Genomic DNA, 27989 nt, shown 5'->3' on the forward strand with positions numbered 1-27989 from the left:
AAGGCGGCGTTTCCGGTATTTTAGTGGACCACGACATAGTTAAAGTATCCGCTACGCTAAGTTAAGAAAGATAACTATAGAAAGATCTATATCGACTACCTTAAGCCCGTTATAGTAAGACTATATTATTTACGGGATAGAGATATTATAGCGGCTAATGCTCAGAGGAAGAGAGTATCGGTTAGGATATAGATTAACGGGGTTCGGATAATTAATTTACGAGTAGCCCCGTTATATTATATACGTACACTAGAAGAGGAGGATATCGGCAGTGGTTTTTAAGGGTATCACGATAGCAGGATTTAGGGTTTATAGAGGTTTTCTAGTATAGTTTTACAGGTTCTATTAAGTTATCCAGCTCAGGGACAAGCTGCTATCGAGTTAGGCGGGTTATAGGGCAGGTTAGGTGACCTGCCCTAGAGCAGCCTACTATAGCCTAAACTCCTCCGCCTATAACTAGCTCGAGGGATCTTCCCTTAATTAAGCATCACTTAACCCACTGTTCAGCAGCGCTATTCAGGTCGCTGTGGGCATCTGACACTTATGTTCTGACAGCTGACATAATCCTTGATGCCATTTTAACGTGGAATGGGTGTGCCGCTGCTATGGAGACCGGCTTACCATGTACGACGAACTCGACTTAATTACTAGTCCGCCATACGACACTTTACTAATCAAGCCAGTGTGTATTTTTTTAGCAGTACGACGGCGCGAGGACTTTTACTAGAAAGAGGCTTAAATAGACTGACTGATTGATTGAATTGGTCGGCTTGATCTGGCTGAATAGTAACGCTGTAAATTCTCACTATATAAATTCCTTTAAGTCTCTCCTACTTTTCAGACGTAACCTTAGCCTTTCTAATATTATCACTTAATAAGTCGCCCCGTATTGTATAGCCTAAGTACGCATCTTCTTGTTCTGCAATACAGTTAGTTAGGTATGTGAAAAGTTGGGCATCAGCACCCAAATACACAGGAACTTACCCGAAGGAGTACGGCGGCTACTAAGCTAACAGCGCCAGCTATGATGCACAAGATGAAACTGTTCAAGAAAAGTATTAGAAGCTGCTGTAAGAAGAAGAAAGTGAAGAAAAGGGGGATGGGGAGAAGGAAGAAATCATACGAATAGTTGATGGACGACATGATCGTGCGTAGAACCGCTCCACGAGTCTCCTCGCCGAGCTCCCCAAAGAAGTCACCAGCAGCTCCAGACAGAGCCATCTGGATTTGACGAGCTGGCACGTCGGAAAGCAGCGGTTGGAGATTTCCAAGAACGGTGTTGGTGAAGACGGCGCCGCTGAAAGAAAGACCGGTCGTGATGCCGAGGAGTTGGGCGAAGAGCATAAAAGTAACGCCGTACGCCATGTCCTTCATCTCGATGACGCCCAAGATCACGGCGTAGCCAGCTTGCAGATAGCATCCGACGCCAACGCCGATGAGGATCTGGAACCCGTACAAATAGGCGTCGGTTGTCGAGATGTCGACTCGGTGGAAAAAAACGCCACCGACGAGGATGCAAGCTGCTCCAAACACGTACCAGGGCTTGTAAAGCGGATAGTGTGGAAGCAAAGCTCCTTGGAGCGCAATGAACACCGTCGTGGCCACGATGAACGGCAGCAGCCTGATGCCGGAGTTCAACGCACCGGCACCGCCGATGAACTGGAAAATGAGCGGGATGTAATACTAGGAGAAATGGTCAGCTGCAGAACCAACGGTACAAGAGGAAAAGGAGGACTGATTGGGCGGAGCGGCGACTCACCATGCTGATCATGCTGGCGCAGTTGTTTGCAGCCATCAACACGAACAAAAGGACGGGCTCTTTCTGCGTGATGAGCTGGACGGGCAGGATACGGCTCTCGAAGGTGGTCATGAAATTGAAGCTTTGCTGGAGGCCGAATGCGATGAGAAGGACACCGGCGACCACGAAGAGTGCGATAATCTGGCCGGATGCCCATGGGTATAGAGTGCCTCCAAAGTTGACGGCCATGACGGCGCAGAACAGACCGGCCACAGAGAGAAGGGTGCCCAGGTTGTCATAAGCCTTGAACTTCTCGATAACGGTCATGGTCGGGCGAGGCTGGAAAGTCGGCATGATGAAAATGTAGACCGGCGCGAAGACCGCAAGGACAAGCAGATTGATGTAAAAGCCCCAGCGCCAGGTGGCATGTGTGGCGAACGCACCGCCGATGAGAGGACCGATGATCTGCGTGACACGACGGTTAGTCAAAAAGTCAAGCATACGGCGATGGAGATTTTTCAGACGTACACTTCCAATGCCGTAGGACATGCCACTATGAGGTGCGTGCGTCAGCAAAAATGTTCCAGAACTGTGCATGCAGCAGGAGTGGACTCACATCAGACTCAGATAGGCAGGGCGCTCCTTGTCCGTGGTGGTTACGGCGAGCAACGTCAAGACACCGACGTACATGCCGTTACCGCCCATACCCGCGATGATTCGGCCAACGATCATAGTGGGCATGTTGGGCGCGGCACCGCACAGCGCAGAGCCGACGCAGAAGATGACGCTGCAAATGAGGTAGAGGGTCTTGGTGTCGAAGAGACCATAGACCTTGCCCGAAGGGAGCGCGAAGACGAGACCACCAATCATATAGCCAACAGATACCCAGGGCAAAAGGTTCTGGTCCCCGAGGTCTTCGATGATCGAAGGCTGGATGGTTGCGACCTGGATTGTAGTATGTTAGCACAGATGGTGCGTGTGGTCCAAGGAGCGCCGTTGGCGGGGGTGGGTCGTACAATGGTGTTATCTGTGGCATAGAGCAAGATGCTGGAGACCACAGCAACGACGGCGAGAATCCATCGGAAGCCATGAATGTTGCGAGGAGACGGAGGTGGTTCAGTCTGCTCTTCCAGCGAGACTGGGGTCTTGGTGGCCTCATCAGTCTTGTCAGAGCAGCTGTCCATGTTCGTGGCAACCTCCTTGGTGTCGAGAGCGTCTAAGCCGTCGAGGCTCTTCTCCGTGGTGGTGGGACGTTCCGCTCGATCTTGCGTGGCCATTTTGCGAGATGGTGTGACGAGAATCGAGCTGGTGTTTGGCAGGAGAAGATGGAATGGAAATCATCTTGAGCGGCTTCGTGGCATATATTTGACGGCATGGACGTGGTCGAGAATGATTTCTGCCTCAAACACGCCCGTGGACCCTGCGGACTTTCTTGCAACCCAAACGCGAAATGCGGGCCAAGAGGCGGGATGGATGACAAACTGCAGGACCGCGACGTTCCTGAGATGCTAATCGTGGGAGACAAGTTGCGGAGTGACTAGCGGGCGCTAGCGGGGAGCTTATTACACTCCCGCCGGTAGTTGGCGGCGGGCGAATCAGGATTGCGGGGGAAGCCCGCCAATCTCCACTATATCCACGCCCCAATACTGGTCCGTTTCCAGTAGCGAATATACTTGATTATTCAATAATGGCGCTGTCTCCTATTACTACAGGGGGGTTAGCCTGTATGTCGGGGCCAACTCGGAGCTTCTTTGATATCGCATCCAGCTCACGCAGACAGCACAGGGACATCAGAGTCATCTCGGCATCAAATTAATCTAACGGGTCTTTTGGAATAGAATTACACATAATAGAATGTATTGAACCGAGGGAATAAATCTGTGGCCACAAGCTACGAGGGGCGTGGATGTAAACGAAAGCCTGTACTAATTCATGGGCTCAGTCGAGTTCGTCCGGTCAACTGGCGGACCACAACGGCTCTTAAGCGGACGTCGAAACTGATTTATTAAACGCAGAGATGCTCTCAAATTGTCTCAGCTTTCAAATGGGGTAAGGAAAAATGGAGACAATCACCAGGGGGAAATCAAGGAAAGCTCCGCTCGTGCTTATTCACGATGGTGGCGGGACGACGGCCTCATATCACGCGCTGATAAATCTCGAGCACGACATTTACGGCATCGAGAACCCATTGTTCCATGCCAGCAAGCCTTGGAAGGGCGGCATCCCTGCCATGGCGCGGGCCTATAGCGCCTTGGTCGAACTAGAGCTCGGGCAGACGTCCGTGCTGCTGGGAGGTTCGTTGGTACAAATAATCGACTTTCCTCGAGTTGCAAGTTCCGCTAACACTGTGAGTTACCTTATTTTATTCAGGATGGAGTTTCGGCGGCCTTGTCGCGTTGGAGATGGTCGACATACTCCAAATTGAGTACGGCATCGATGTCCAGGGCGTCCTGCTTCTCGACAGCGTCTGTCCGACTTCATGGAAATTCTCGGCTGCTCGCAACGATTATCATGTCCTGTCGACCGCATACGCCGCCTGTCTCAGCTCAAAGCTCCTGGTGATGAACATGATGAAGCAATCGACGCTCATGGCAGAGCAATGGCAGGCGCCGCAATGGCAGAGTACTATGTCGGATCACAGAGAGCATAATTGCTGCTGCGCTGGATCTCCCTTGCCCTCCGAGGGCAAGGGAATGTCTCCTCGACGAGGCCCCCTCGTGGTCTTGGTTCGGTGCCTGAACAGACTGAACCCCGGTGACAAAGCCATAGCTAGGGTGGACATTTCGCGGGATTGCGAGACCTTGGGCTGGGAACACGCCCGGCCCGGCCTCGTGTCCCGCACTGTGGAGTGTAATGCTAATCACTTCAACTTGTTTACCAAGGACTTTGTGAGTACTCGCATCGCGTTGTTGTACTATTCCGAGTGCTGATTGGTTTCTAGGTGCATGAAACGACCGAAAAGATTCGCGAGGCTTTGGTCGCCATGGAGAGTGACTTTGCTGGCTTCGCTTGACGTTTCTGTTCTGCTTTATTCTTTGGGGTTCTTGTTGTTGTTGTTGTTGTTGTTGTTGTTGTTGTTGTTGTTGTTGTTGTTGTGTTGTCAGAAGATGGTGTTGCCCGGTGCTGTTACTTGATGCTCTTACTTGGTTTGCCTACGGGTCGAGTCGTCCACAAAGGCAATTGCTTCCCAGCGTCCGAGGGCCGTGGAAGAGATATACGGGAGGCGGTACGAACAAACACGATACATCGGAGAACATGAAAGCACAGGCAACCAGATGTTTTGAAAAATCTGGGACGAATGAAGCTTCATTTTGTCGATCAAGTGCGTTTGCCGACTTCCACCTTCTGCGATGCCTCACATCCACCAGCCGCACACATACACAATGTTATTCGCAATCTAATCCGACGTAGCAGGTCGATGCCTTCTCCCTCGTGCCGTGTTCGAGTTCATTGAGTCGCCGTCTAATCGTCTCCCGAGCTTTCGCAGCTGCGCCGGGGAATTTGATCGAAATGTGGTCTACCACCCTGAGTATTTCATCAATAACCTCCCGGGCATGTCCTCGGTCTGATTCGTCCATTTGATTCCGCAGCAGTGCCAGCATACGCACAGACGTGCATGCCATGGGCAACAAGAATGGGTTGTTCAGCGCGAGTAGTGTCTCCTTGAGTGCTTGGCTGAATGCACCGGCAGCGCTCAGGGCCGCCGTCACACATCGACTGTCCGTCCTGTTCGGGGAGACGCCTGGCGATGGAGAGCTCAGGCAGTTACACAGGCCGAGCGTGCTCGGTCCGGGTGGATGGAGCATCGAGATTTTCGATGACTGGGTTAACATCCTGAGCCAAAGCTGCATCAAGGATGTCGGGCCAACAGCTTCACCCGACGCCGAGGCGGCATAGCTGAACGTGTTGAGGACGCTTTCCAGGGTTCGGAGTTTTTCCAGGTGCTGGTCGTGGGTGCAAGTATCGCCATGATGAATGCTGTTCTGAATGGCCAAAGCGCGACCCAGGATGACTGAAACTTTCAGGACATGCCCGAAAGAGGGTTTGTTCGCCATCTGCGACGTCACATTCCCATTGAGCAGATCAAAGGCTTCGAAACTGTATCTTTCCCGTAACTTTTCAATGCCTTTGATCTGATGGCCTGTCAGCGTTTTCGGGATCGAATGAACAAGGGACGACTGGTAGTCGCACCGCGACATGGACTCACCGAATCTCGAGCCTCCTGAAATTCGAGCTCTGGGAGTGGAAAATCAACATGGAAATATCGGTCGTCTACAGACAAAGCAAGGCCGTTGATAGAGACGATGACACGGTCGAGAAGCATCAGGCACCACATGCATTTGCGACACTCTTCCACCTCGATGTCGGAGCGAGATTTGAGCTCCACTTCCATCCTTGGTGTCCGGTGTTTACTGTCGATGCGATGCAGCCCAAGGGCACTCGCTAGTTGCGCAGTGCGGCCGAGCAGTAGCCACGCGTTTGTGACATCTCCCCGACAGTAGGCATCGAAGACCATCCATATGGAAGCTTGCAACATGTTGTTGGTATTGCTTCGCACGTGCGTTGTGCTCATGAGCTCCAGCTTGGAGTGCGCCGTCTGCATCCAATTGCGGTATTGTAGCTGCATGGATTCTGACTTGTCGCAAGAGCAGTACAACGCGAGAATGACCCAGAGAAACGGACCAGAGCTCAGGCTAGCCATATCGTTCGATAATCTCGCCATAAAAGACTCCCGGTGTACCGAGGGTAAGAGGTGGTGCTGAGCAGAGAAGAAGCTGTTCACCATGTGCATGACACGTTCTTGACTAGGAAGCTGAGGTTGACTGGGTTCGCTCGGTACCGCTGCTGCTGCACTCGAAGGCCCGGAAAGACTCTGCTGCCAACTGTCTGGGAGGCTGAGCGCAGACTCTGACGGATGTCCAAAGACAGAGGGGTCCGAGTCGAATTCTGGCGGGGGAAGGTCGAGCTGTGCGGAGAACTGTTGCATCCATCCCAAGGTATGTTGCTGTAATGACGCAGTATCCGGGAGGTTATTTGACATGTCCGAAAAGCCGCTGGAATCCGAAGATATGGGACCTGGTGTGCCAGGGGAGATGTGTCTGGGCTCCATCGCACCGGCAAGATAGCGGCTGAGATCGTAGTTGCCGGGCGTGGACAAGTCCGCCTCAGGAGGACTGTCATCGGGGTGAGCGCAACTGATCTCCCTGGGTGCTGAGTGGAACATGACGCCCAAATCTTGACCATATGGACTCGGAATAGCATATATGCAGCGAGATTGGGCCTTCTGGCACAGAGAACATGACGGTAAGCGGCCCTGGTCGCGCGCAACATCGGTCAGCATGAAGAGAGATCTCGTCTTGTGTGGTTGGGTGGTTGTGTATCCATACATCGCAGCGCCGTTTGCGTGCTCGGCACATCTCACAAGCCGTCTTCCTACCCCTGCCAAGGGTGGTTGAGGCCGGCATCATGGGCGGGCGGGCAGCTATTCGAAATCGCCGTCGCTGTGAGACAAGTCCTGCTGCATGACTGTCAGCAATACGAGGCAAAGGCGGCGTATTGAGGGCCCGTTCGACAATCGTAACAACGCGGGAAAAATACCATCGCGGTGAAAAAAGGCACGAAATAACCCACCACTGGCATATGTTGGGAAATCGAGTGTCTTAAGTATCTCTGTGTGTGGGATTCCTTGTCCAGGCCCAACGATTCATATGACAGATAACCCATTTAATATAGGGAAAACCCGATATCGGTAGTAATATAGTGCCTACGTAATAGGACCAACCGCCCCGACCGGGGGTGCCCCGGTATCTAGTTCCTAATAGTAGGTAACGAATACAGTTCGTAGGGGTAAGACTCGGACTTTTTATTATACACTACGGAACTAATGCGCGCTAAATCCGTGACTTCTCATTACCTTACAGCGTACGGGGCACTTGCCAGCTGATAAGACCCGTTTCGCACCTGGCCTCGAGGAACCAATCGGGAACTGCTTGATCAACCCCGACATGTAAGCTTTGTCCCAGCGATATGTAAACCCACTTATAAGTGGGGCCATCAAGATAAGATTACCGTATATAAGTATCCTATATAATTTATATATATAACCCGAGTACAATTCTAGGTATACTCGTTATATTATTATATACAGAAGGTCGGCTTATTTAATTAACGATATCGTTAGTCAGCTCGTTTAAGTACTAATATAGCTAGTCAGGGCTTATTTAATTATTAACGATATCGTCGGCTTAAAATATAATAAGTGTAGATCTCTAGGTACTCAAGCTATATATATAGATTATATAGAATACTTTTAAAAGATACTATTATTCTTATAGCTTCACTTATAAGTGGGTTTATATATCGCTAGGACAAAACTTATATATCGGGGAGTTAGTCCCTAAATTACACCTCTACCAGAATCTAGTATACTAGCGTGGGAATTCGCCCCACGTCCTAATCGCTTATTAGATTAGCCTACTAATCCGTACTTTTCCTCCTATTTTATATAGGCAGGTATAAAGATAGATAATAACCTAACGTTATAAAGGTATCTTTAAGTGAAGCTATTACTATTTTACCGATAAAGAGTCTACTAACTACGGTCCTCGTAATTTACCACTTTCTCTATAATCCGTATTTTAAAGCTATTTTCAGATTCTATAAAAGCAGCCCTTTATAATATAACTACTCTTAATGCTATACTAACTAGCCCGCCTATATTAGGTTATTAAGAGGGATAGGGAAGATACTAATTTTTGATTATAGTGATAGCTATAATAGTAGTAAGATCAACTTTTATTTGTGTAGATTAATATACTTAAATCTGCTTATAGTTTGTATGTGTTTGGATGTACTTCTACCTAGTGGGGCCCCCTGTTATCCCTAGCTAGTTATATTACTTTGTATACGCGCTAATATACTAGATCCTAGTAGAGGTGTATTACTACTCCCCCGGTCAGACCCAACCTCCAAAACAAGGAAAAATTATTAAGGACTAAAGTACTACGTACTTGAAAATTCAAGCTATTCAGAACACTGTATTCCCGGCTTATATCGCTCGAACGTCCCTGCCGCCGCGGTGACTGCGGTGGCTGTGGCTTCTGCTACTGCTATATCGTAGTATCGCGATTGCAATCCATTGTTGTTATTATTGTTGAAGAAGAGGGGGAACAAGGAGAGGATATCGTTATGGTGTAGACTATGGTCCTTCGTAATAAACGGGCCCGTGCTCCCGGGTGGGTCTAACCCGGCGGGGTTAGGAGTACTTTAGCTATGCACCTTCGTAAACAGTGGTTAGAGTGTAGATATATCGCATAGGCACACGGACCACGACGTGGTCTATAGGGGATCCAGGGGGGATCCACGCTATAACTAAGGGCTTCGGATATAATAGAGGCGGATACCGGAAAAGACCGGATAGGATCTAAATAACTTAGTACCTATAATAGAGTCTTTACCACCTAAATTAAGGGTATAAGAGACTCTCCCAGATATAACTTAATATAATATATATACACGAGATTTCTGCTCTACTAAGTTAATTATTTAAATGTCTTTTAACGTGCGATAGTTATAAGCCCGGTTTATAACGCCTAAATAATAGATATTAATAAGGCTACCCCTATTCTACTATAAAGAAGTAATTATATCTATATAAGCACTCGTAAATAACTACTATTAACTTAATTAGAGTAATTAAAAGATTAATTAATCTATCTATTAATTAACTAACCGATAAACGATAAACTAGTAAAGATATCTTCTAACGTATCTAATGCCGAATAAAAGGCGGCCGCTACTACCCTTATTAACTAAAGAGATTAGGCGGTTTAGGAGCGCGCCGTACGCGGTAAATCGGCCTCCTATTAGGATAACTACCTTAATCTAAAGCTAAACGATAAGGAGACTAACGCCTATCTCCTCCCCCTACTTATACCGCCTAACGTTCGTAAATATAAAGCCCTTATCGTGGACCTAAACGCGGAGGAGGCTATAGCCACGGCTACTACGTTTTCTACCGTCACGCTAAAGGGCGATAAGGCTACGGACACCATAGACGCCGCCGCTACCACGGCGGCTATAGCCGCCGGTAAAAGGAAGACGGCCGCTCGCCGGAAGGTTACGGCCGGAATAAAAGAACCACTGACTAAAACGCCTATATCTATTAACGACCTCTCTAAAAAGAGGCGCACGCGCTACCTATAAGATTACTATATATACCGCGAGGAAAAAGTAGACTATAACGCGTAGTAGAAGGAGTTTAACGAGGTACGCTCCTATATTGAAAGGACTATGTATACTATATTACATAACCTCCTCGCCTAGCTATAAGATAACACCGTAAATAACCCGCGGGCCTGGATTACTCTCCTATACACGCACGCAGAACTAATACCTATAGACCTCTATAAGGAAGCCTTAGTTCTATACCGACGATACACCACGCCTATAAAGGCTATACCTAAGGATATAGACGCCTAAGTAGTAAGCTAGAAAATAGCGATAATATACTATAAATATATAGGCGTTTTAGAGCTATTAAGCGCGGACTATTAGGCAGAAGACGCGTTAAAAGCTATTAGACCTATTACCTAGGAATAAAGTAATAACTACCTAGTAAATATCTACGATAAGATTACGGAAAATAAGCTAACGATTAACGACTTCGTAAAGACTCTAAGGGCGGTTCTTAGTAATATAAAAAGCCTATAATCCTCCGCTATAAAGCCTAGAGTTAGGAGAGGCACCTTTAATACCCTTAGGAACCTCCCCGATACTAAGGATACTATTACTACTAATAATAAAGATAATAAAAAGCGTCCTTATAGCGATATATCCTTAAAGACTATCCCTCCCGTAATATAGAGGCCCTATAAGATATATAAAAACACCTATACTACCGCCGCCTATTAGTATATAAGGCCGGATATACGCCTTTATATCTAGCGTGGCCGTGAAGATATTATAAAGGTCGCGGAAAAGAAGATACGTATTTATAGTTTTAAAAGCCGCGTGGACACCGCGATATAGAAGAGACGGGAAATAGTAGCTACTACCGCTAATAAGATAGAGGAAGTCTAGGAAGATTAACTCTATAATACTACGCCTACTATAGTTTAAGAAGACCTGTCCGTTACCGCGACGGGGAGACTAAAAGCCCCCCTAACTTAGGGGGTGGCGCGTCGTTACACGATAATACTATTAAGATTATAATAAGAATAAAGGATATTCCTTTCTATTAACTAAGCTAGAGCGCTATTATACTACGCGATCCTAGACTTAGGATCGTTAATCTATATCTTTAATAATCGAGGCCATTTTACGGCTATTAGACTACCTACGGTTAATTTATTAACGTTATAGGTAGGTACTTATAAGGCTCCTATTCTCGGATACGGAGACGTTGAGCTACGTGTATAATCCTTAGCGGGTATAAAAAGGCTATTACGCCTCCGTGACATCGTATACTATAAGGAATTCGTTACTAATATCGTCTCGGAATACTAACTACGCCTATAAGGTTATTACTAGGATACCGTAAACGATACTATCTTTAGTCCGCCGATAACCGGCCTATCTATAAGCTACTAGATATCCACGGCTAGTATATAATCGAGCGCACAGAAGCTATAGCCGTTACCACGTTCGCGGTCTCGGTAAGGCACCCCCACGATAACCCGTATAGAAGATCACAATAACCGCGGTAACCGTAGAAGACTACGGTATAACGGTAGCACGAACGCCTCGGCCACTACGGCACCGATACTCTCGTAAAGATCGTTAACGCTACTTAAAGGGTAAAGATGAAGGGACTACGTATAACGGACTATAATGCGTGTGGATAGTCGTAAGTGCCTATATAGATCCGGCGGATACTATTCTTTTACCCGTTAAAGCCCGGAGAGGCCCTAGCTATTAATTTTCACGATCTAGAAAAGGCGGAGCAGTTAGCGGGCGGACTATATAAGTCTATTATATTCGTTATAAACGTGTATATAAGTTATATATAGGATTACTATTTATAAAAAAGAGACTAAGGCTCTATTCTACACGCTCTAAAGGACGTTTTTACCCTGCTTAAGACCTAATTCGATATTAGGCCACGCGTTCTACGGGCTAATTCTAAGATATTTTAGTACCTAGAACTCGTTGCTTTCCTCGCTGCTAAGGGGGTAGAAGGCTAGCCGTCGGCACTATATTTATAGGATTAGAACGGCGTTATAGAACGGATTAAAGATATCGTTAAGAGAAGGGCGAGGGCTATAAGAATTAAAGCTTATCTACCTATATCTATCTAGCCTAAGATCTTTAAGACTACTATATATCTATATAACAGGACGCTATAATATATTAATGACTAGCGAACGCTATACGAAGGCCTGCGCCGCTATTAACCTAACCTCACGCACCTATGAGTTTACGGCTATAAAGCCTTTATAAAAACGCGCGATACCTAAGCTAAAAGGAACCGCCTATAAAGGCTAGAACTAAAGGTATAGATCGGTTATCACGTCGGATACTAATCCTCGAATAGCTTCTGTATTTAGCTACTATACCTAACGGATATTATCACCACGAGAGACATAGTCTTTAACGAAGATAAGATATTTAACGGCAGGATTAAAACGCTATAAGCTATAGCCTCCGCCGAGGAAATCAGGGAACGCCTATAATCTATCCGTATCACCTAATCTAATAAGACCGCGAATAGGCTGCTATTAAGGGGTATAGCCGTAGACGTATTAGATCTTAAGTCGGAAGACTCTAACGCCACCGCTATTACTACGGGTAAAGGCGACGCTACCGCTATTACGACGGATAAAAGCGAGGCCGTCGCTATTACTATAAAAGAGGCTATTACTATTACTATAGACTATACCGTTATTACTACGGGCACCGCTATTACTATAGACACTACTATTACTATAAACGAGGTTCTAAATCTATAGCCTAATAACTAGACTATAGATTTAGAACCTCGTAACTCTAACGCCACCGCTATTACTACGGGAGAGGCTACCGCTATTACTACGGACACTTTACAGTTTACCACTATAAGGTTTAAACTGTTTCCCACGCCTCTAATATCCCCGGAAGATCCCGCACGCGCGTTCCTTATAGCGTTAGCGGTAGTTAGGGGAATTAAGGTAGAAGAACACGATAACCACTAACAGATAGCCGCGAATATCCCTAGGGGGTGCCCGTCGGCCGTACGCCCGTCGGCCGCGTGCCTATCTATCGCGAGAACCATCGTAAGTCTATATATCACTAAAAAGGTCCAGAACGATAACGCCTAAAAGGCGTTCTTCAACGCTAGCAGGACTTATAACCCCACACGCGCGAGGAAGTAAGCTATTAATAATAGCGACGTCGGTACTATAGATTCTACTCCCTCTAACACCTCTTAGCCATTATCGCATACAACCCGCGAGGATCTCCCGCCTCTACTAAAGCACTACCACGATATACGCCTCTACCCGTTACGGGAGCGGTAGTTATAGGCCGAGGGGGAACACCTTAAGGGGCACCGATAGATAGGCTACTAGTAAGAGGTAGGTGGTGATTAGGCTAATAAGTAATAAGTCCTCGCCTATAGATAGGTATACACCTATAAATTTAATAAGGAGGGCACCCTCCTTAAATATAAGGCACGCCTTATAGTCCGAGGGGATTAATAAAAACGGTTAAAGGCTAAAGATAACTACGCTATAACGCTAGCCTCACGGTCCTTCCGTATACTAATAGTAATCGCCGCCCGATTTAACCTAAAGATAAGGCAGTTCGATACCATTAACGCGTTCGTTAATGCTAGCCTTAAGGACAAGGTGTTTATAAAGATACTATAAGGCTATAAAGTACTAAGTAAGGTCCTGCTACTATGGAAAGTCCTCTTCGATTTAAGGATATTGCCACTACTATAGTAAGAGGAATTTAGCGGTATGCTATAGAGAATAGGCTTTATAGCCGTCCCTAATAACCCCTATATTATAATCCGCGACGGTTTAATCCTATTCTTCTACATTAACGATATCGGACTTATATACTATAAAGACCGTAAGACGGACGCCGACGACTTTAAGGCTGCCCTTAAGCGAAGCTATAGGTTATTAGGGGGCGAAGAAATCCGTTGATTCCTAGGAATTAAGGTCCTAAGGGATAGAGCCACCCGTAGGTTATAGCTATTATAATCCTCCTATATAGAGAAGATCGCGGTTAAATACTACGTAGATATACTCTGCCGAAAACCATTAAAGGTCTTATTATCTACGAAGCCGGTAGTACCCCGAGACGGCACCCGCGTATTAATTCCCGAGGTCTATTAGTATTAGGGAATAATCGGTTTTATCCTATACGCCGCTATTATAATAAGACCCGATATCGCGTTCGCCTACTTAAAGCTTTCCTAATATAACGTTAACCCCTCCTCTAACTACCTTAAGAGGGCTTAATAAGTGCTGCTATTCCTATACTATATAAGACACTACTACCTGGAATTCGGCGGGGATAGGCTTTTCCTAATAGTAAGCGACGCGTCCTTTAAGGATAATCCAGACCGTAAGAGTTCGTAAGGATATACGATAAAGCTTTTCGGCGGCACCGTTAACTAGAAAGCTGGTAAATAACCGACGGTTATAACGTTGTTAACAGAATCGGAACTACTCGCTGTTATAAAGGCCGCTAAAAAGACGTTATTCGTTAGCCGGATATTAAGGGATTTAGAGCTTCGGTTAGACTAATAGTAACTATAGCTATACTACGATAATTAGTAGACTATTAACCTCGTTAATAAGAAGGCATAACGCCTACGGATAAGGCTATAGCACATCGATATATATAACTAGTAGGCGCGCTAGTTAGTATAATAAGGTCTTTTTAAGGTCAGGTACGTTAACACGAAGGAGATAATGGCGGACGGCTTAATAAAGGCACTACTGGAGACAGGAATTAAAAGACTATAGTAATAGCTTAATTTAACAGATTAAAAGGACCGTATCGAGTAGTCTAAACGACTACACGAAGAGATTAAACGCGCTAAAGCCACGCCCGCAGTAATAATAAAGGCCCCCGAGGACGTAGTAGATCCGATGGATATAGATCCGATTAAGTAGATCCGACTAATTAGGATCGAGGAACTAATTAAGATAGAATTAAATTAAACGGTTAAATAGAGCGGATTTAGATCTCTTTTATAAGGGCGTTTTCCCTTAACTATTGATTTTATAATAGAAAAGTTAAGAGCGTTTAGTTTAAACCGAAGCCTCTAATTAGTTAGTTAACCTGAGAAGACCCACCTTAACTAAGGGGGTGTATCGTATAGGCACACGGACCACGACGTAGTCTATAGGGGATCCAGGGGGGATCCACGCTATAACTAAGGGCTTCGGATATAATAGGGGCGGATACCGGAAAAGACCGGATAGAATCTAAATGACTTAGTACCCATAACAGAGTCTTCACCATCTAATTTAAGGGTATAAGAGACTCTCCTAGATATAACTTAATATAATACATACACACGAGATTTCTGCTCTACTAAGTTAATCATTCAAGTGCCTTTTGACGTGCGACAAGATACGGGTAGAGGTGTATAACTGAGGAGGGCTGGTAAGGAACGAACCCGATAAGTGGGGCACGGCACGGGTAGTCCCCTCTTTCACTGCTTACATTTCGGTGAGAGAATCAAGGCGAAATATCTCCACTTTATACAGGGATTGGCATGGTATTAACGTGTTAACCACGCGTTAAACTAGCCCTATATGTTTTTTCGGGATGATCCTGACACAATCCTTCCCAGATAACCCTGCAGGAAGAACATGGGACATTTTCTCTCAACACAAATTCTGTTCTTTTGATTTCTCTTTTTAAGCCCCGTCGTCATCCATCTTACTATGAAACAGTTGAGGGGGGCATGGTCCGCAGATCGAGCTACATCGAGCTGTACATCTAAAAATATCTGTCTACAGTGGCGCCTGGCAACTTCGATTTGCGGCTTTTTCTCCCGACATAGATATGACCGCTGCTGCCGTCCTCGCCGCCGCGTCGCTGGGGCACGGCAGGGGGGACGAAGAAGACATCATCTTCATCAACATCTCGCCTATCAGAAAGGCTGGTCACCGACCACCTGCTTCAGGAATGCGCCGTCCACATTGGGCGGACTGATCTGCAAAGCGTGCTTGGTTGTGCGCAGCGTCTCCGATCCATCAATGGCAAATGGTCGCCAACCAGCCTGCCACCACTCCTCCAAAACGTCAGCTTGTAGAAGCATCTCCGGATTACCGTCCGCGCGCATTGCTGCGAACCACTCTTCGGGCGACGCCAGTCGAACATGACGACCCAGCAAACCAGCCAGCTCGGCGTAGGTCCAGTGCTGCGTTCCGGTGAGATGGTGAATGGCCGGCTGGGGCATCTTTCCTCTCGCCTCGCCTGCGAGGACGCGCATGGATCGCACGAGGAAGGAAGCGTCAATCCAACTCATACCGCCCCCTGTGCTGCTGCCGAAGTCGGGCACGAGACCCGTATGCAAGCTACCGGCTAAGATTCGACGATTGACGTCGGTCCTGGGTAGCGGGCAGCCAAGGCTTTGCGCAGGCGCGCACATGCAAGAGCGGAATATCGAGGCCGGAACCCCCCTTTCTGCCGCGGTGGCCAGCAGTTGTTCAGCCGCCCAGCGAATCTTCAGGTAGCCAAGGTTCTGGGCCTGGCCTGGTCGCATGTGCGACATGGGCACCGGCTCGGTAGAGACAAAGTCTGGCGATCGTGTCGTGGCGTTCCACACTTGGAGGTGCGGTACCGCCCACGTGGACAGGTAGTGAAGCTCTTTCACATTGCCAATTTCGCCGCCCGCGAATTCGATCAGGAACCGGAGAGAGCCAATGTTGGTTTGTCGGAGAGAATCGTAACCTTTCAGCAGCGAAACGTCGGATTCCAAGTGCCAGATCTCCGAGACCTCGACATCGAGAGCACGAACCTCGGACTGCTGCAGTCCCAAGGTAGGATGCGCCAGGTCGCCGTTATACGGCACGATGCGGCCAAGTTGTTGTGCCGTAAGGCCCGTGTCTAATTTCCAAGTAGCAAGTGCGGATAGGATCTGGGATCGGCTTTCCTCCTTTCCGGATCCGGAGACGGCGAGACAATGGATCTTCATATCGGTGCTTTCGCGCAGCAGGTGTGCCAACAAGTGGGCGCCGATCATGCTTGTGGCTCCCGTGAGCGCCACAGCGGATCGGGAGATCCCCCGAGCTTCCTTCGATGCAGGGGTCCAGTTGCAGTGTGCGGGGAGGGCGATTTCTTTCTCCCAATCAATCGCTGGCGCTTGTGGCCGTGGCTGCTCCGCCAGTTCTTGGCTGTCGAATTGAGACACGGACACGTGTCCCGAGCCGTCCGAGTCGCTATCGCCAACCATGCTCCAGCTGTTGGGGGTTGCTTGTTCCTTCTGAGGCTTGAACAGTGCCGCCATGCCTTGGATGTCTGGGTACGCGAACATGTCGGCCAGGGAAACATCGACGCCGTGCATGGCAAAGATCGAAGTCCGGACCCGGAGAAGCAAGATCGAAGAGCCACCTGCGCTGAAAAAGTCCGTGTCGCGCCACAGGTCCCTGTCGCTGCCAAGAACCTCGTTCCAGATGCGCGCCAGCGATCTTTCCTCGTCGCCCTGCAGTTCCGCCCGCCCAGCCGCTGGCCGATGGTCAGCTGCCATGCTGACGTCCCAGGAAAGCAGCGTCTTGTAATCCAATTTACCCGTTGTGGTCTTGGGCAGATCGGCAACGAACTTGATGTCGTTCGGTACCATGTGGACGGCAAGGGACGCTTTCAACCTTGCCTTGAGGAAATTCGCCACTTCCGCATGCATCTCGCCTTCTCCTTGGTCGCATTCAACGTACGCCACAAGCCAGCCATGTACGTCATCCTTCGGGTAGTATACCACGCCAGTCAGGCCCGACTTGAAGCCTGAAACCTCGCCCAGCTGGGCAAGTGCCGCGTACAGGACGCTTTCGACCTCGTCCAGCTCCACGCGCATTCCTCGAATCTTGACCTGTCTGTTACCAGCAATGCGCCCTAGCGCCCTGAGGTTCCCGCTGGGCTCCAAGCAGAACATGTCGCCTGTGCGATACAGCAAAGAGGCGTTGCCAGACTCGCCGTTCTGGTTTTCGTCCAAATGGTTCGGCACGAACGACTTGTCCGTCAACTCGGGACGCTTGATGTAGCCGTTATTCACGATGGGTCCTCCGATGAAAAGCTCGCCCGGCACGCCCACCGCGGTTGTGCGGCCTTGGCCGTCGAGGATGTAGAAGCGAGCAGGAGCATGCGGAGGGCTCAGCGGCAAGAAATCTCCCGCTGCATCTTGAGCCGTGCAGCGGCGGAGGGAGTTGATGATCGTGGTCTCGGTGGGTGCGTAGCCGTTGAACAGATGCGCGTGGGGCAGGTTCAATGACAGGAAGCTCGTCAGGACCCAGGACGGCACTGGCTCGCCGCCGAGAGTGAGGCTACGCAGCACTTTCCATGTGGCCAGCAAAGTCTGGTTCGACGCACGAAGCATCAGCTTCAGCTGCGTAGGTGTGAAGATGCAGTTGGTGATCTTCTGGCGGACTACCAGCTCGTTCATCTTCTCCGCCGAGTAGCGTTCTGCCATGCCAGTCAGTTTCAACGACGATCGGCAGAACTATCAAGGGTCCAGTCATCATATGATCTCACCTTCTCGCGTAGCGATGACGAGAGTTGCGCCGTGTAGGATGGTGCCGAAGATGGCGTGTAAGGACATGTCGAACACGAGAGCCGAAGAAAGTAGCATTCTGTCGCTCGTCCTTGTCCCGAGAGTGTCGTGATACTGTTCTCCCTGGTACCGGAGTTGCTCATGTCCGATGTAGACTCCCTTCGGTCTATGACAGATGTCTCGATTAGTTCATGTTCGTTTGTCCGACCAGGACACCAACGCTCGCCTCAACTCGCTCCCCAGATACGAACTAACCTTCCAGTAGAACCACTTGTGAAAAGCGCGCAGAAAATATCTCCGGGCCGGGTAGGCTCCAACGGCACGACCGTCTTGTCGGTCCTGGGAGCATGTGGCTTGGTCAAGTTCCGCACTTCGCGGATGTCGATGATGCCAGCCGTGATGAGCTTCTGCTTGACCGCTTTCGAGTGTTCATTCACGAGAACTCTAGACAGGCCGGTGTCCTCGGCAATGCTGATGATACGATCCACGGGGAAGTCTGGGTCCACTGGCACCACGATGCAGCGGGCGCGAAGTATGCCGTAGACTGCAACCATCATTTCGACGCTGGGCTCACAGCATACGCCGACGCATTCCTGAGCAGAAATGCCACTGCTCAAGAGAGATTCTGCCAGGGATCTCGTGAGCCTGTCGAGTTCTCTGTATGAAACGGTGGCCTTTGCGTCCACCAGGGCAGTCTTGTCTGGGTTCGTCGCCACCCAGCGGTCGAAAAGATCAGCGAAGAGGTTTTCTCGCATGCCCTGAATACTCTTGCCTTCGGGCAGTGCGGGCTGGAGGAGGCGCGAAATTATCTGCAAATCGTCCGGTGATGCGAGTTCCCACTGGTCCAGCCTCTTGTCTGAGCCCTGAATGACCTGCTCCAGCTGGAACTTGTACATCCGGGCAAACGTCTCGGCGACCTCGGTTCCGTACATGGCGGCATCAAACTCGAAGTGGAACTCCATCGACCCGTCCGACAGCTCCTCCACTTCCAGGGCGATGTCGGTCTGGGTGCGAGCGTTGTAGTGGTCGTAGTCGACGAATCGGAAGTCGCCGAAATCCGGCTTCGGGAACGCACCCTGAGACTGGTAGTTCACGACAATCTGGAAGATCGGGTTGTGGCTGGTCTTCCTGGGCACATCGAGCACCTGGAGAAGGTAGTCGAAAGGCACGGCACGATGTTCGTACGCTTGCAAGCAAGAGCTCCGAAGGTCCTCCAGCAGCGCGGCGCACGTGCGGTCCTGCGAGAACCTCATCCTGAGGGGGAGCATGTTGACGGCGAAACCGACCATGCGGTCGAAAGCCGTGTGACCGCGGTCGCCATCCGCAATGCCAATCATGATCTCGTCATCGCCAGTAAGGCCGTTGACAAGGCTGCCCATGACGAACGTGGTGAACATGAAGGGCGTAACCGCGCGCGTGGCACAGAAGTCTTTCAGCCTCTTCGCACCGACAGCATTCAATACGGCTTGCGCCGAAGAAGCCTCCTGTTGTTTGACGACCGGTCGTTCGGGCACTCGGCTCAAGCGAAGTAGCGACACGCACTCGGGGATCCCTTGCAACTGAGTCCTCCAGTACTCTACGTGTGGGCTGACAAGCTCCTTCGTCTGAAGCATCATATCTTGCCACACCGTATAGTCGATGAACTGCATCGGATCGTCTTCCAGAGACTCTGCAGGCTGCTTCCCATCGATCAAGTTCTTGTAGATTTGGGGAAGCTCCTCGAAGATGGTGCCGACTGAGCCCCTGTCCCAAGCAAGGTGGTGGGACGCCATGTAGAATCGACTGCCTGCCGGACTCACCAAGAGCCATCCACATACGAGAGCGCCCTTGGAAGGATCAAAGACGTGTCGGCGTGCTTTCGAGGTCAACTTGTCGTTCTGACGGGCGAAGTCGGCAGCCGAGCAATGGACCTCTGTCAACGTAAACGTGGATTGCTTGGCGGGAATTTGAAGCCAGCCCGATCCCGAGTCCACGATGCAAGTCCGCAGCGATTCGTGCCTCAATACCAGGGTCTCCCATGTCTTTCGAAAGGCTGCAGTGTTGACGGTTCCGTCGATGTGACAAGTCAGGAGCAAATTGTACAGAGTCTTGTCGGCGAGGAAGTTGTGCAGGAACCACAAGCGGCTCTGCGAGTGCGACAGTGTCCGTGCAACAAGCTCCCCAGAGCCGCAGCCGCCGTGCCTTGTAGGGGCGGGAAGTTGTGGCAGGTTATTCGCTTGGTCGGCCTTTCTGATGCGGTCAAGACACTTTGCAATCATCGCGTCGATGGAGCGCGAACCCAAGATATCGAAGATGGGCACGTCAAGGCTGAGCTGCTGGAAGATCCAAAAACGACAAGCCACGGCATTGAGAGAGTCAACGCCATACGCAGCGACGGCCTGCGTCGGATCGAGCTTCGAGACGGGATAGCCGAGAAGCCCGGACAGGAAGTCCAAGAAGGCGGTGCAGAGTATGTTGTGAGCGGTCTCTTCGGCAACAGTCGTGAGTCGCTGGGCCAACGGCACGTCGTCATCGGAACCGTCGCCTCTTCTCGGCTCGTGCTCGAACAGGTGGCTGAGCTCTGGGAATCCCTCCCAAAAGACCTGCCCTTTGGTGGCCTCCGTCTTAGCTGCATCTTGTGTTGCCGGGAACATCTCAAAGCCGGTGACCAATAAGTATCTGTCCTGGTGCTTGGACTCGTGTACGGCAGATTCCACTATCTGCAGGAACTCCCCTGCGTTCAACAGCCGCAGGCCACTCTTCTTCAACGTGCGAAGGGTGTCGGCGTCTTCCGCGAGCGTGCCGACGCCCTCCATCGCACCGAGGGCGACCGAGACAGCCGGAAGCCCGAGTGCTCGCCTGTGTTCGGCCATGGCGTTCTGAAAAGCGTTGCCGGATGCATAGGCGGCTTGCGTTCTGTTGCCAGAGATGGACGAGATGGACGAGAACATGATGAAGAAGTCGAGCTCATCCTGCAGCGTGGCCTCATGCAGGGCGACAGCAGTATCGACCTTGTGGCGTATACCAAGGTCCCACTGCGTCGGAGTCATCGTCGAGAAGGGCGAGTTGTCGAGGATGAGAGCCATGTTGAAGCATCCCCCGATGGGCATGGCCGAACGCAATGTCGAAATCGCCGCCTTCATAGCTTGTGCATCGCCTGCATCTGCTTTGATGGCGTCGATTCGTCCCCCTAGCGCATCGATCTTTTGCATCACGGCCTGGGCGCGTTCCGAAGACGCACCGCTCCTGCTGATGACGGCAAAGTTCCGAGCACCATTCTTGAGCATCCACTCCATCAGAAGCAGACCGAGGCCGCCGAACCCGCCGATCAGAACATAGAAAGCGTCTTTGCGGAAGATACCCGACGCACCGATGTGTCTAAACTCTTGAAGGACTCCCAGCTCATGGTCCGGGTCGTGATGCAGGGCGATTACATCGCCTGTCTGGGAAGCATGGGCCAGAGCTGCTTGCAAACTCTCCAAGCCATACTCCGGCAGGCTTGCGTTGTGGTCCGCCATCGAGATCAGAGCCTTTCCGAGAGACTCGTTGAATCGCGTCTTGCGGAGAGCCGACTTGACGTCGATCACTTTGCCATTCAGCGTATAGCCGGCTTCCGGTGCGAAATCCAGCTCGAAATCGACAGCGTGACGCTTATCGTTCCAATTGACAACACGGCATCCAAGGAAACGAGCCACATGCTCGAAAGCACTCGTGCTGTTATTTCGGAACAAAACACGGATCACATCGTCGGTTCGGGCTCTGGCCGTCTGGGTCATGATGGCGTAAGCAAGCGCATGAGCCGCAAGAGACAACAGAATCTTCTTGGGGTCTGCCGAAGGCGGGACTTCCACGGTCTGTTCCACGGGCACCTGGAGTCTCTTGGTATGGCAGCCAGGCGAATAGCCAACACGTAGTAGTTGATGTCCGTCCACTGTCTTGCCAAGGAAGAATTGACCCGGGTGGCAGGCTGCAGCTTTGTGGCTGAAGGCGTCTTGGACATCGACAACGTCCATGACGGAGAGCTGCACGTCGAGATGGACGAGTTCCTCTGCAGGGTGCACGTGGGCTGCTGCGCCCAGATGTCTGATTGGGTTCACCATCATCTGACCGGGCTGTGCATGGCCAACCTGGTGGTTGACGCAGGTGATGCGCGAGAATGCGCGATGAACAGGACCAGCTCCGGAGGTTGCGTTGAGTTCGTCGTCTGGCAGATAACGCAGAATCTTGAGCTGTCCGTCTTCGAAGCGCATCTCACTCTCTTTCGACCCGTTGCGGAGGTTATCGAGCACAGGCTTGATCACAGCATCGAGGGCGTTTTGTGTCAAATCGGCCCGGAGATTCAGGGTTGCAGCACTCAGCAGGGGTTGCTCGGAGGACAAGGTGCGAAGAAAAGCACTCGCAGCCCCCCAGTGAGGCAAGTCATTCCTGCACGTGTCCTTCGTAACCCACAGCAGCTTCCTGGCATCCGCTACCAGCTTTTGAACGCTTGAGAGCCAGTCTTTGGGTGGCATCAGGCAAAGAAGCGATTTCTCGTCATTGTCGAAGACGACTAGGTCCACAGCTTCTCCCGATTTGTGCTGCTCGGCGGCTGCATGCAGAGACTGCACGTCTCGTAGCGTGCATGTGGTTTCTGCCGAGGTCGTCGAAACCATCAGAGTCTGATGAGTCTGGCTGGTAGTAAGACTCTCCGGGGCTTTGCGACGGAAGAGCACGGCTGTGGTGGATGAATCAACCTCTACCGTACAGAGTCTCTCGGTATCGCTGGCGCTCCCCTGAGTCCCCTCGATCGTCGGGTCGGGACATGTACGTGACAGCAGGACGCAAAGGAAGCCTCCAGGAGTGACCTGTTTGATCTTCTCATCGAGTCCTGCGTCATCGGTGAAGAGCAGCGTCAGATCTTTCGGAGAAAAGAGCCCGTCATGGGAAGCTCTTTCGCATGCCGGTCCCTTAGGTTCCAGCATCGTAGTAACGGATCGAAACCTTGGGCGTTCGGATGACCTTGCACCGGGTAGAAGGCTCAAGATCAGTGCTTGGAGCTCCTCCCTCTTTGTCGCGATCCCAATGTCGCAAGCTGGCCATTTATGGGTGGCCAGCTCGATGACGCGTGCAAGACTTGACGAGCGGGTGTCCGAGGCCTCCATCGCCGTGATGTCGGGGAGCCAGGCTGGTTGGAAGAAAAGAGAGCTGGTAGGCGGTCTCGCTCGTTCTTTTTCCTTCACGATGGACGTTGCTCCTTCAACGACCAGGCTGTGGATGCCTGAAGATGCATGTGCCATTGTGAGCGTGGCTTGTCCTCGACCCTCCGCGCAATTCTGAATCCTCATCGCGAACTGGACCGGAGATGCTTCAACAGCTTTCAAGTCGATGGTGAGCTTCTCGACCGTAGTCAAGGTATATTTTGAAGCGTCACCCGAGATTCCCATGTGACGATAAAGCAAGCCGAAAATCCAATCGAAGAGTTCCAGGTCGGACATTTCGATTGATTCAAAACTCATTTGGCTCGTGACTTCGCCGGCGACACTGGCGCCATCCACCGAGGAAAGAGATACGGGTTCAGGGAGCGGAGGAAGATGGCTCTCCATACGAGCAACCACTGCTTCGTCTGTCTTCACGGTTGCACTCTCGGGGCCGAGGGGCGCAAGACCGTCCAAGGAAATCGACATGTGCCCTTCGAAAGCGGTAATCCAAGTGCCACTGGCACTGGAAATGGTATCATGGATCAACAAGCGGAAAGTGAATTGATCCCGACGCGTCTGCGGGATCAGCAGATACTGGGTCTCGACTTCTTGGCTCGAGAGTATGGCAGATTGATCAAGTGACTCGTGGAAGCGAATGCCGGTGAGCTGGATGGTAGGTGGCGTATCGTACGAGTGATCGCTTGCCACTTGCAAGCCTGCCCTGATGGCCAGTTGAAGCAAGAACGACGGGGAAAGCGAAGATTCGCCCGTGGGGGCTCGCTCGTTGAGCCACTGCAGCTCGTCTGTCCTCAGGATGTTTCTCCAGCACATCGAAAGAGGAGTGTCGTGAGGGACCCTCGATCCAAGGATGATGTCGCGTCGGTGTTTCCGGAAACGATGAGACTTGGACACCCTGCTCTCGGCCCAGTGCACAGCGGAATGATCCCAGGAATAGAAGGGATAATCAACGAGGACCCGGTTTATCACGTGCGAAAGACCAAGCGCGGTAGCACCATCGCGTTCGAGCTTCAGGGGTATCCGAGCTGATAGCATGGCGCCGACGGATGAGAGAAGTGCCGAGTTGCTGTTTACTCCCCTGCTAAGCGTACCGAAATATTCCGGTTTGCTCTCCTGTCCAACAGCATTGGTGATGCTGTCAACAGCAGGGCCTTTCAACGCAGGGTGCGGTCCGACCTCCAAGTAAGCATCTGCGTGCTCGAGCTTCGCCAAGGCAGATATGGCATCGCAGAAGCGAACGGTTTGGGTCATGTTCTTGGCCCAATAATCCGGGGTCACTTCTGCCGCGTCGACGGCTCTTCCGTATACGGAGGAGTACATGGTCGGAGATCCTTCAGGCTTCGCACCCAGTACGGGCGATACTCCCGCTTTCTCGAGAGCATTCCGATATGGCTCAGCCAGGGGCACCATATGATGCGAGTGGAACGCAGTATCCACCCGCAGTTTGCGGCAGAAAACACCTTCCTCCGTGAATCTTTTTACAATCTCGTCAATGCAGGGGGCATCTCCGGAGATTGTGCAACTCGACGGCGAGTTTACGGCCGCAAGGTCGACCTTGCCGTCGAAAGCGCTCAGCATGCGAGTGCACTCCTCTGCGCTCATGGATAGAGCAGCCATGGCACCCGGCTTGCTGGCCGAAGCAGCACTCATCCAGACACCGCGGTAGTACGCGACCGTGATGGCATCTTTGAGCGTCAAGATACCAGCGGCATAAGCGCCGGAGATTTCGCCGGAGGAATGCCCCACGCATGCAACGGCCCGGATGCCGAGACGGCGCCAGAAGTTGATAAGACCGAGCTGCAACGCGGTGCAGAGAGGTTGTGAGTAACGGGAGCTGTTGACGTTCGACTTGGCGGCGGGAAGGCGGAGCTCGTCGTACAACGTCCAAGATGGGGGATCTGGCAAACTGGACAGGATGGCGTCACATTCGTTGATGACAGAAGTGAAGATTGGGCAGACGTCTAACAAATCTTTGCCCATCTGTGCCCACTGAGCTCCTTGCCCCGTCAGTACGAGAGCGAGGCGCTTGGTCCTTTCATCACCCTGAGATGACAGGACAGCAGGCAACTTGTCGTCGCCCTCTCCCCGCAACTTCTGGACCAGGTCGGCGGTCGATGAAGCCACGAAGAATTGGGACTTTCGCAACAGCGACCTGCGTAGCAACGATGTGTACGAAACATCGCTGATAGGGGTGCTTGCTGACGCTGATAGATAAGAAGCGAGATTGTCCCTGCTTCGAGCAAGAGCAGACTCGCTATCTGCGGAGACCTTCACCAGGAACGGCCTTGCTCCGGACGTAGTGTCTGGCTCGTAGGTGCATGCATGTGTGCGCAAGAATTGTGAAAGAACCACGTGACCGTTCGCACCACCAAAGCCGAAGGAGTTGATGCCCGCCACCCGTGGTCGGCCGTTTTTCTCGGGCCAGGGGATGGTGGACGTTGGGATTTGCAGCTCATCAAAGTTGATCTTGGGGTTTTTCTCCAGGAGGTGCAGTTGGGCAGGGATGAAGCCGCGTTCCAAGCACTCTATCGTCTTGATGATTCCGATGAGGGCAGCACAGGCTTCGAGATGGCCGACGTGGCATTTTACCGAGCCGGCGATCAGCTTCTGGCGGCGCTGCTCGTTCGCAAAGACCCTCTCGATGGCGCCCATCTCGATCGGATCTCCCACTTTGGTACCAGTGCCATGGGCTTCCAGATAGTCTAGGTCACCCGGCAGAATGCCCATGCTGGAGTACAACTTGCGAATGTTCTCTTCTTGCGCCTCTCCCGAGGGCAGTGTGATGCCGTTGGTTCGGCCATCCTGGTTTAGCCTGGAGCCACGGATGACCGCCCTGATAGGGTCGTTGTCTGCGATTGCCTTTTCCAGAGGCTTCAAAACGATGGCCATGACGCCTTCGCCGCGAGCATAGCCGTCACCAGAAGCGTCGAAGGAGTGACAACGTCCGCGGGGGCTGAGAAACCCGAGTTCGCTCATGGTGACGAACATGTCGGGGTTGAGGATGAGGTTGGCTCCACAGACCACAGCTTGCTCGGCTCCACCTGTTTTCAGGGTGGTGATCGCCTGATGCAAGGCCGTCACGGTTGATGAACATGCCGTGTCGATGACCATGGATGGGCCGCGGAGGTTGAAAAAGTAGCTGATGCGGTTGGCGGCAATGGAGTTGGAGGTTCCGGTGGAATGATACTTGGGCGTCGTGTCGATATCCCGTAGCAGACTTGTGCCATAGTCGCTGGTGAAGAGACCCGCGAATACCGCCGTGTCTGACCCCCGGAGCCTGTCCAAGGGTATGCCGGCGCTCTCGAATGCCTCCCAGCAGATCTCCAAGAGAAGTCTTTGCTGAGGATCGATCGCCGCAGCTTCGACTGGGGCGATGCCGAAGAAGGAGTTGTCGAACCGGTCGATGCCGTCCTTCATGAGGTATGCGTGGTGAACATTGGTGAGGCCTTTGGTTTTGCCGTTGATTTTGTCGTAGTAGCCCGTGAATCTAGAGCTCGTGTCGGATTGCAGGTCTTCGCCTGCTACCATGGATTCCCATAGTTCTGCTGGGCTGTTGGCGCCGGCGACACGGCACGACGTGCCAATGATGGCGACTTCTCCTGATAGAGCCATAGTAGAATAATAAACCGAATAGAATTATAGAAAGACTTTAGTTCGTTGAACTTGACATGTTCTTGACCAAGCTGCCAATGAATGAGTCGAAGAGACGTCGATATATACTTCAGGCTCAGTCACGTACAGTGGCAAGGGAAGTTGCTGTGATCGTCTTCACCGACCCAAAGCAATTGAGGTCATGTTGGTTCGGACCGGGGAAGTGCGTCGCGCCGCAGGACTCTGAGCTGCTTCCGGACCAGTCCGCTGCCGAGACTGAGGCGGAGACGGAATACACTCAGTGCTATCCATGATCATAACCATGATAATAATCATGATAATAAATGTTTGGACCCTGTATGCTTCGGAAGGAGCCGCTAGTGCGGACCGGATAAACTGTCAGGAGTTTAGCAGCTGGCCCTACGGGCAAGGCCACGGCGCTTGTCCGTGCGGGAGGATCCCCCGCTGTTCGCCCCGGGGGCGCGGGTGGGGGGCTTTGTCGCATGGGCACAGGACCACAACGGGGTCTCTGGGGTCCCCCCCCCCACACTGACTAAGGACTTCGAACCTCGGGCTTTAGGAATACCAGAGGGGATTATCGGGAAAGACCGGATAGGCTCTAAATAAGCAGGTACCTATAATAATGTCTGAACCTCCTAAACTAAGGCGTAAATATAATATAATATGTATATATAATAGCTTTCTGCTCTATTAGGATTATTATTATAATTACTATTGGATACATTATACTAACTGTCTACTTTAATGGTGTTAT

General features: G+C 51.0%; 5 protein-coding genes across 5 annotated transcripts; 1 reads left to right on the top strand and 4 right to left on the bottom strand.

Annotated features, from left to right (window-relative positions):
• Positions 1-742: 742 nt before the first annotated feature.
• Positions 743-3269, bottom strand: SODALDRAFT_308980 (MFS general substrate transporter). The gene is made up of 7 exons (XM_028609096.1): positions 2755-3269; positions 2355-2683; positions 2267-2291; positions 1760-2203; positions 1124-1683; positions 985-1042; positions 743-919 (listed from the first exon to the last, which is right to left on the bottom strand). The coding sequence occupies exons 1-7, from the start codon at positions 3013-3015 to the stop codon at positions 899-901; spliced, it is 1698 nt and encodes a 565-aa protein (XP_028467364.1). The 5' UTR covers positions 3016-3269; the 3' UTR covers positions 743-898.
• Positions 3270-3757: 488 nt separating this feature from the next.
• Positions 3758-4751, top strand: SODALDRAFT_349758 (alpha/beta-hydrolase; the record flags this gene model as incomplete). The annotated part of the gene is made up of 3 exons (XM_028613435.1): positions 3758-4032; positions 4109-4626; positions 4680-4751. The coding sequence occupies exons 1-3, from the start codon at positions 3798-3800 to the stop codon at positions 4749-4751; spliced, it is 825 nt and encodes a 274-aa protein (XP_028467365.1). The 5' UTR covers positions 3758-3797.
• Positions 4752-4786: 35 nt separating this feature from the next.
• SODALDRAFT_331679 (hypothetical protein) lies at positions 4787-5106 on the bottom strand. Its single transcript, XM_028611509.1, has one exon. It carries the CDS (start codon positions 5046-5048, stop codon positions 4878-4880), a length of 171 nt encoding a protein of 56 aa, XP_028467366.1. The 5' UTR covers positions 5049-5106; the 3' UTR covers positions 4787-4877.
• On the bottom strand, positions 4897-7365 carry SODALDRAFT_132559 (hypothetical protein). The gene is made up of 4 exons (XM_028606715.1): positions 7337-7365; positions 7126-7253; positions 5946-7052; positions 4897-5871 (listed from the first exon to the last, which is right to left on the bottom strand). The coding sequence occupies exons 2-4, from the start codon at positions 7204-7206 to the stop codon at positions 5125-5127; spliced, it is 1935 nt and encodes a 644-aa protein (XP_028467367.1). The 5' UTR covers positions 7207-7253; positions 7337-7365; the 3' UTR covers positions 4897-5124.
• Positions 7366-15600: 8235 nt separating this feature from the next.
• Positions 15601-27719, bottom strand: SODALDRAFT_377509 (hypothetical protein; the record flags this gene model as incomplete). Its single annotated transcript, XM_028614912.1, has 8 exons — positions 15601-15625; positions 15717-15781; positions 15858-18361; positions 18431-18615; positions 18705-27222; positions 27287-27306; positions 27400-27490; positions 27569-27719. The coding sequence occupies 8 exons, from the start codon at positions 27717-27719 to the stop codon at positions 15601-15603; spliced, it is 11559 nt and encodes a 3852-aa protein (XP_028467368.1).
• Positions 27720-27989: the final 270 nt, after the last annotated feature.

Source organism: Sodiomyces alkalinus (genome assembly GCF_003711515.1).
Source record: "Sodiomyces alkalinus F11 unplaced genomic scaffold SODALscaffold_3, whole genome shotgun sequence".
Classification (NCBI taxonomy): domain Eukaryota; kingdom Fungi; phylum Ascomycota; class Sordariomycetes; order Glomerellales; family Plectosphaerellaceae; genus Sodiomyces; species Sodiomyces alkalinus.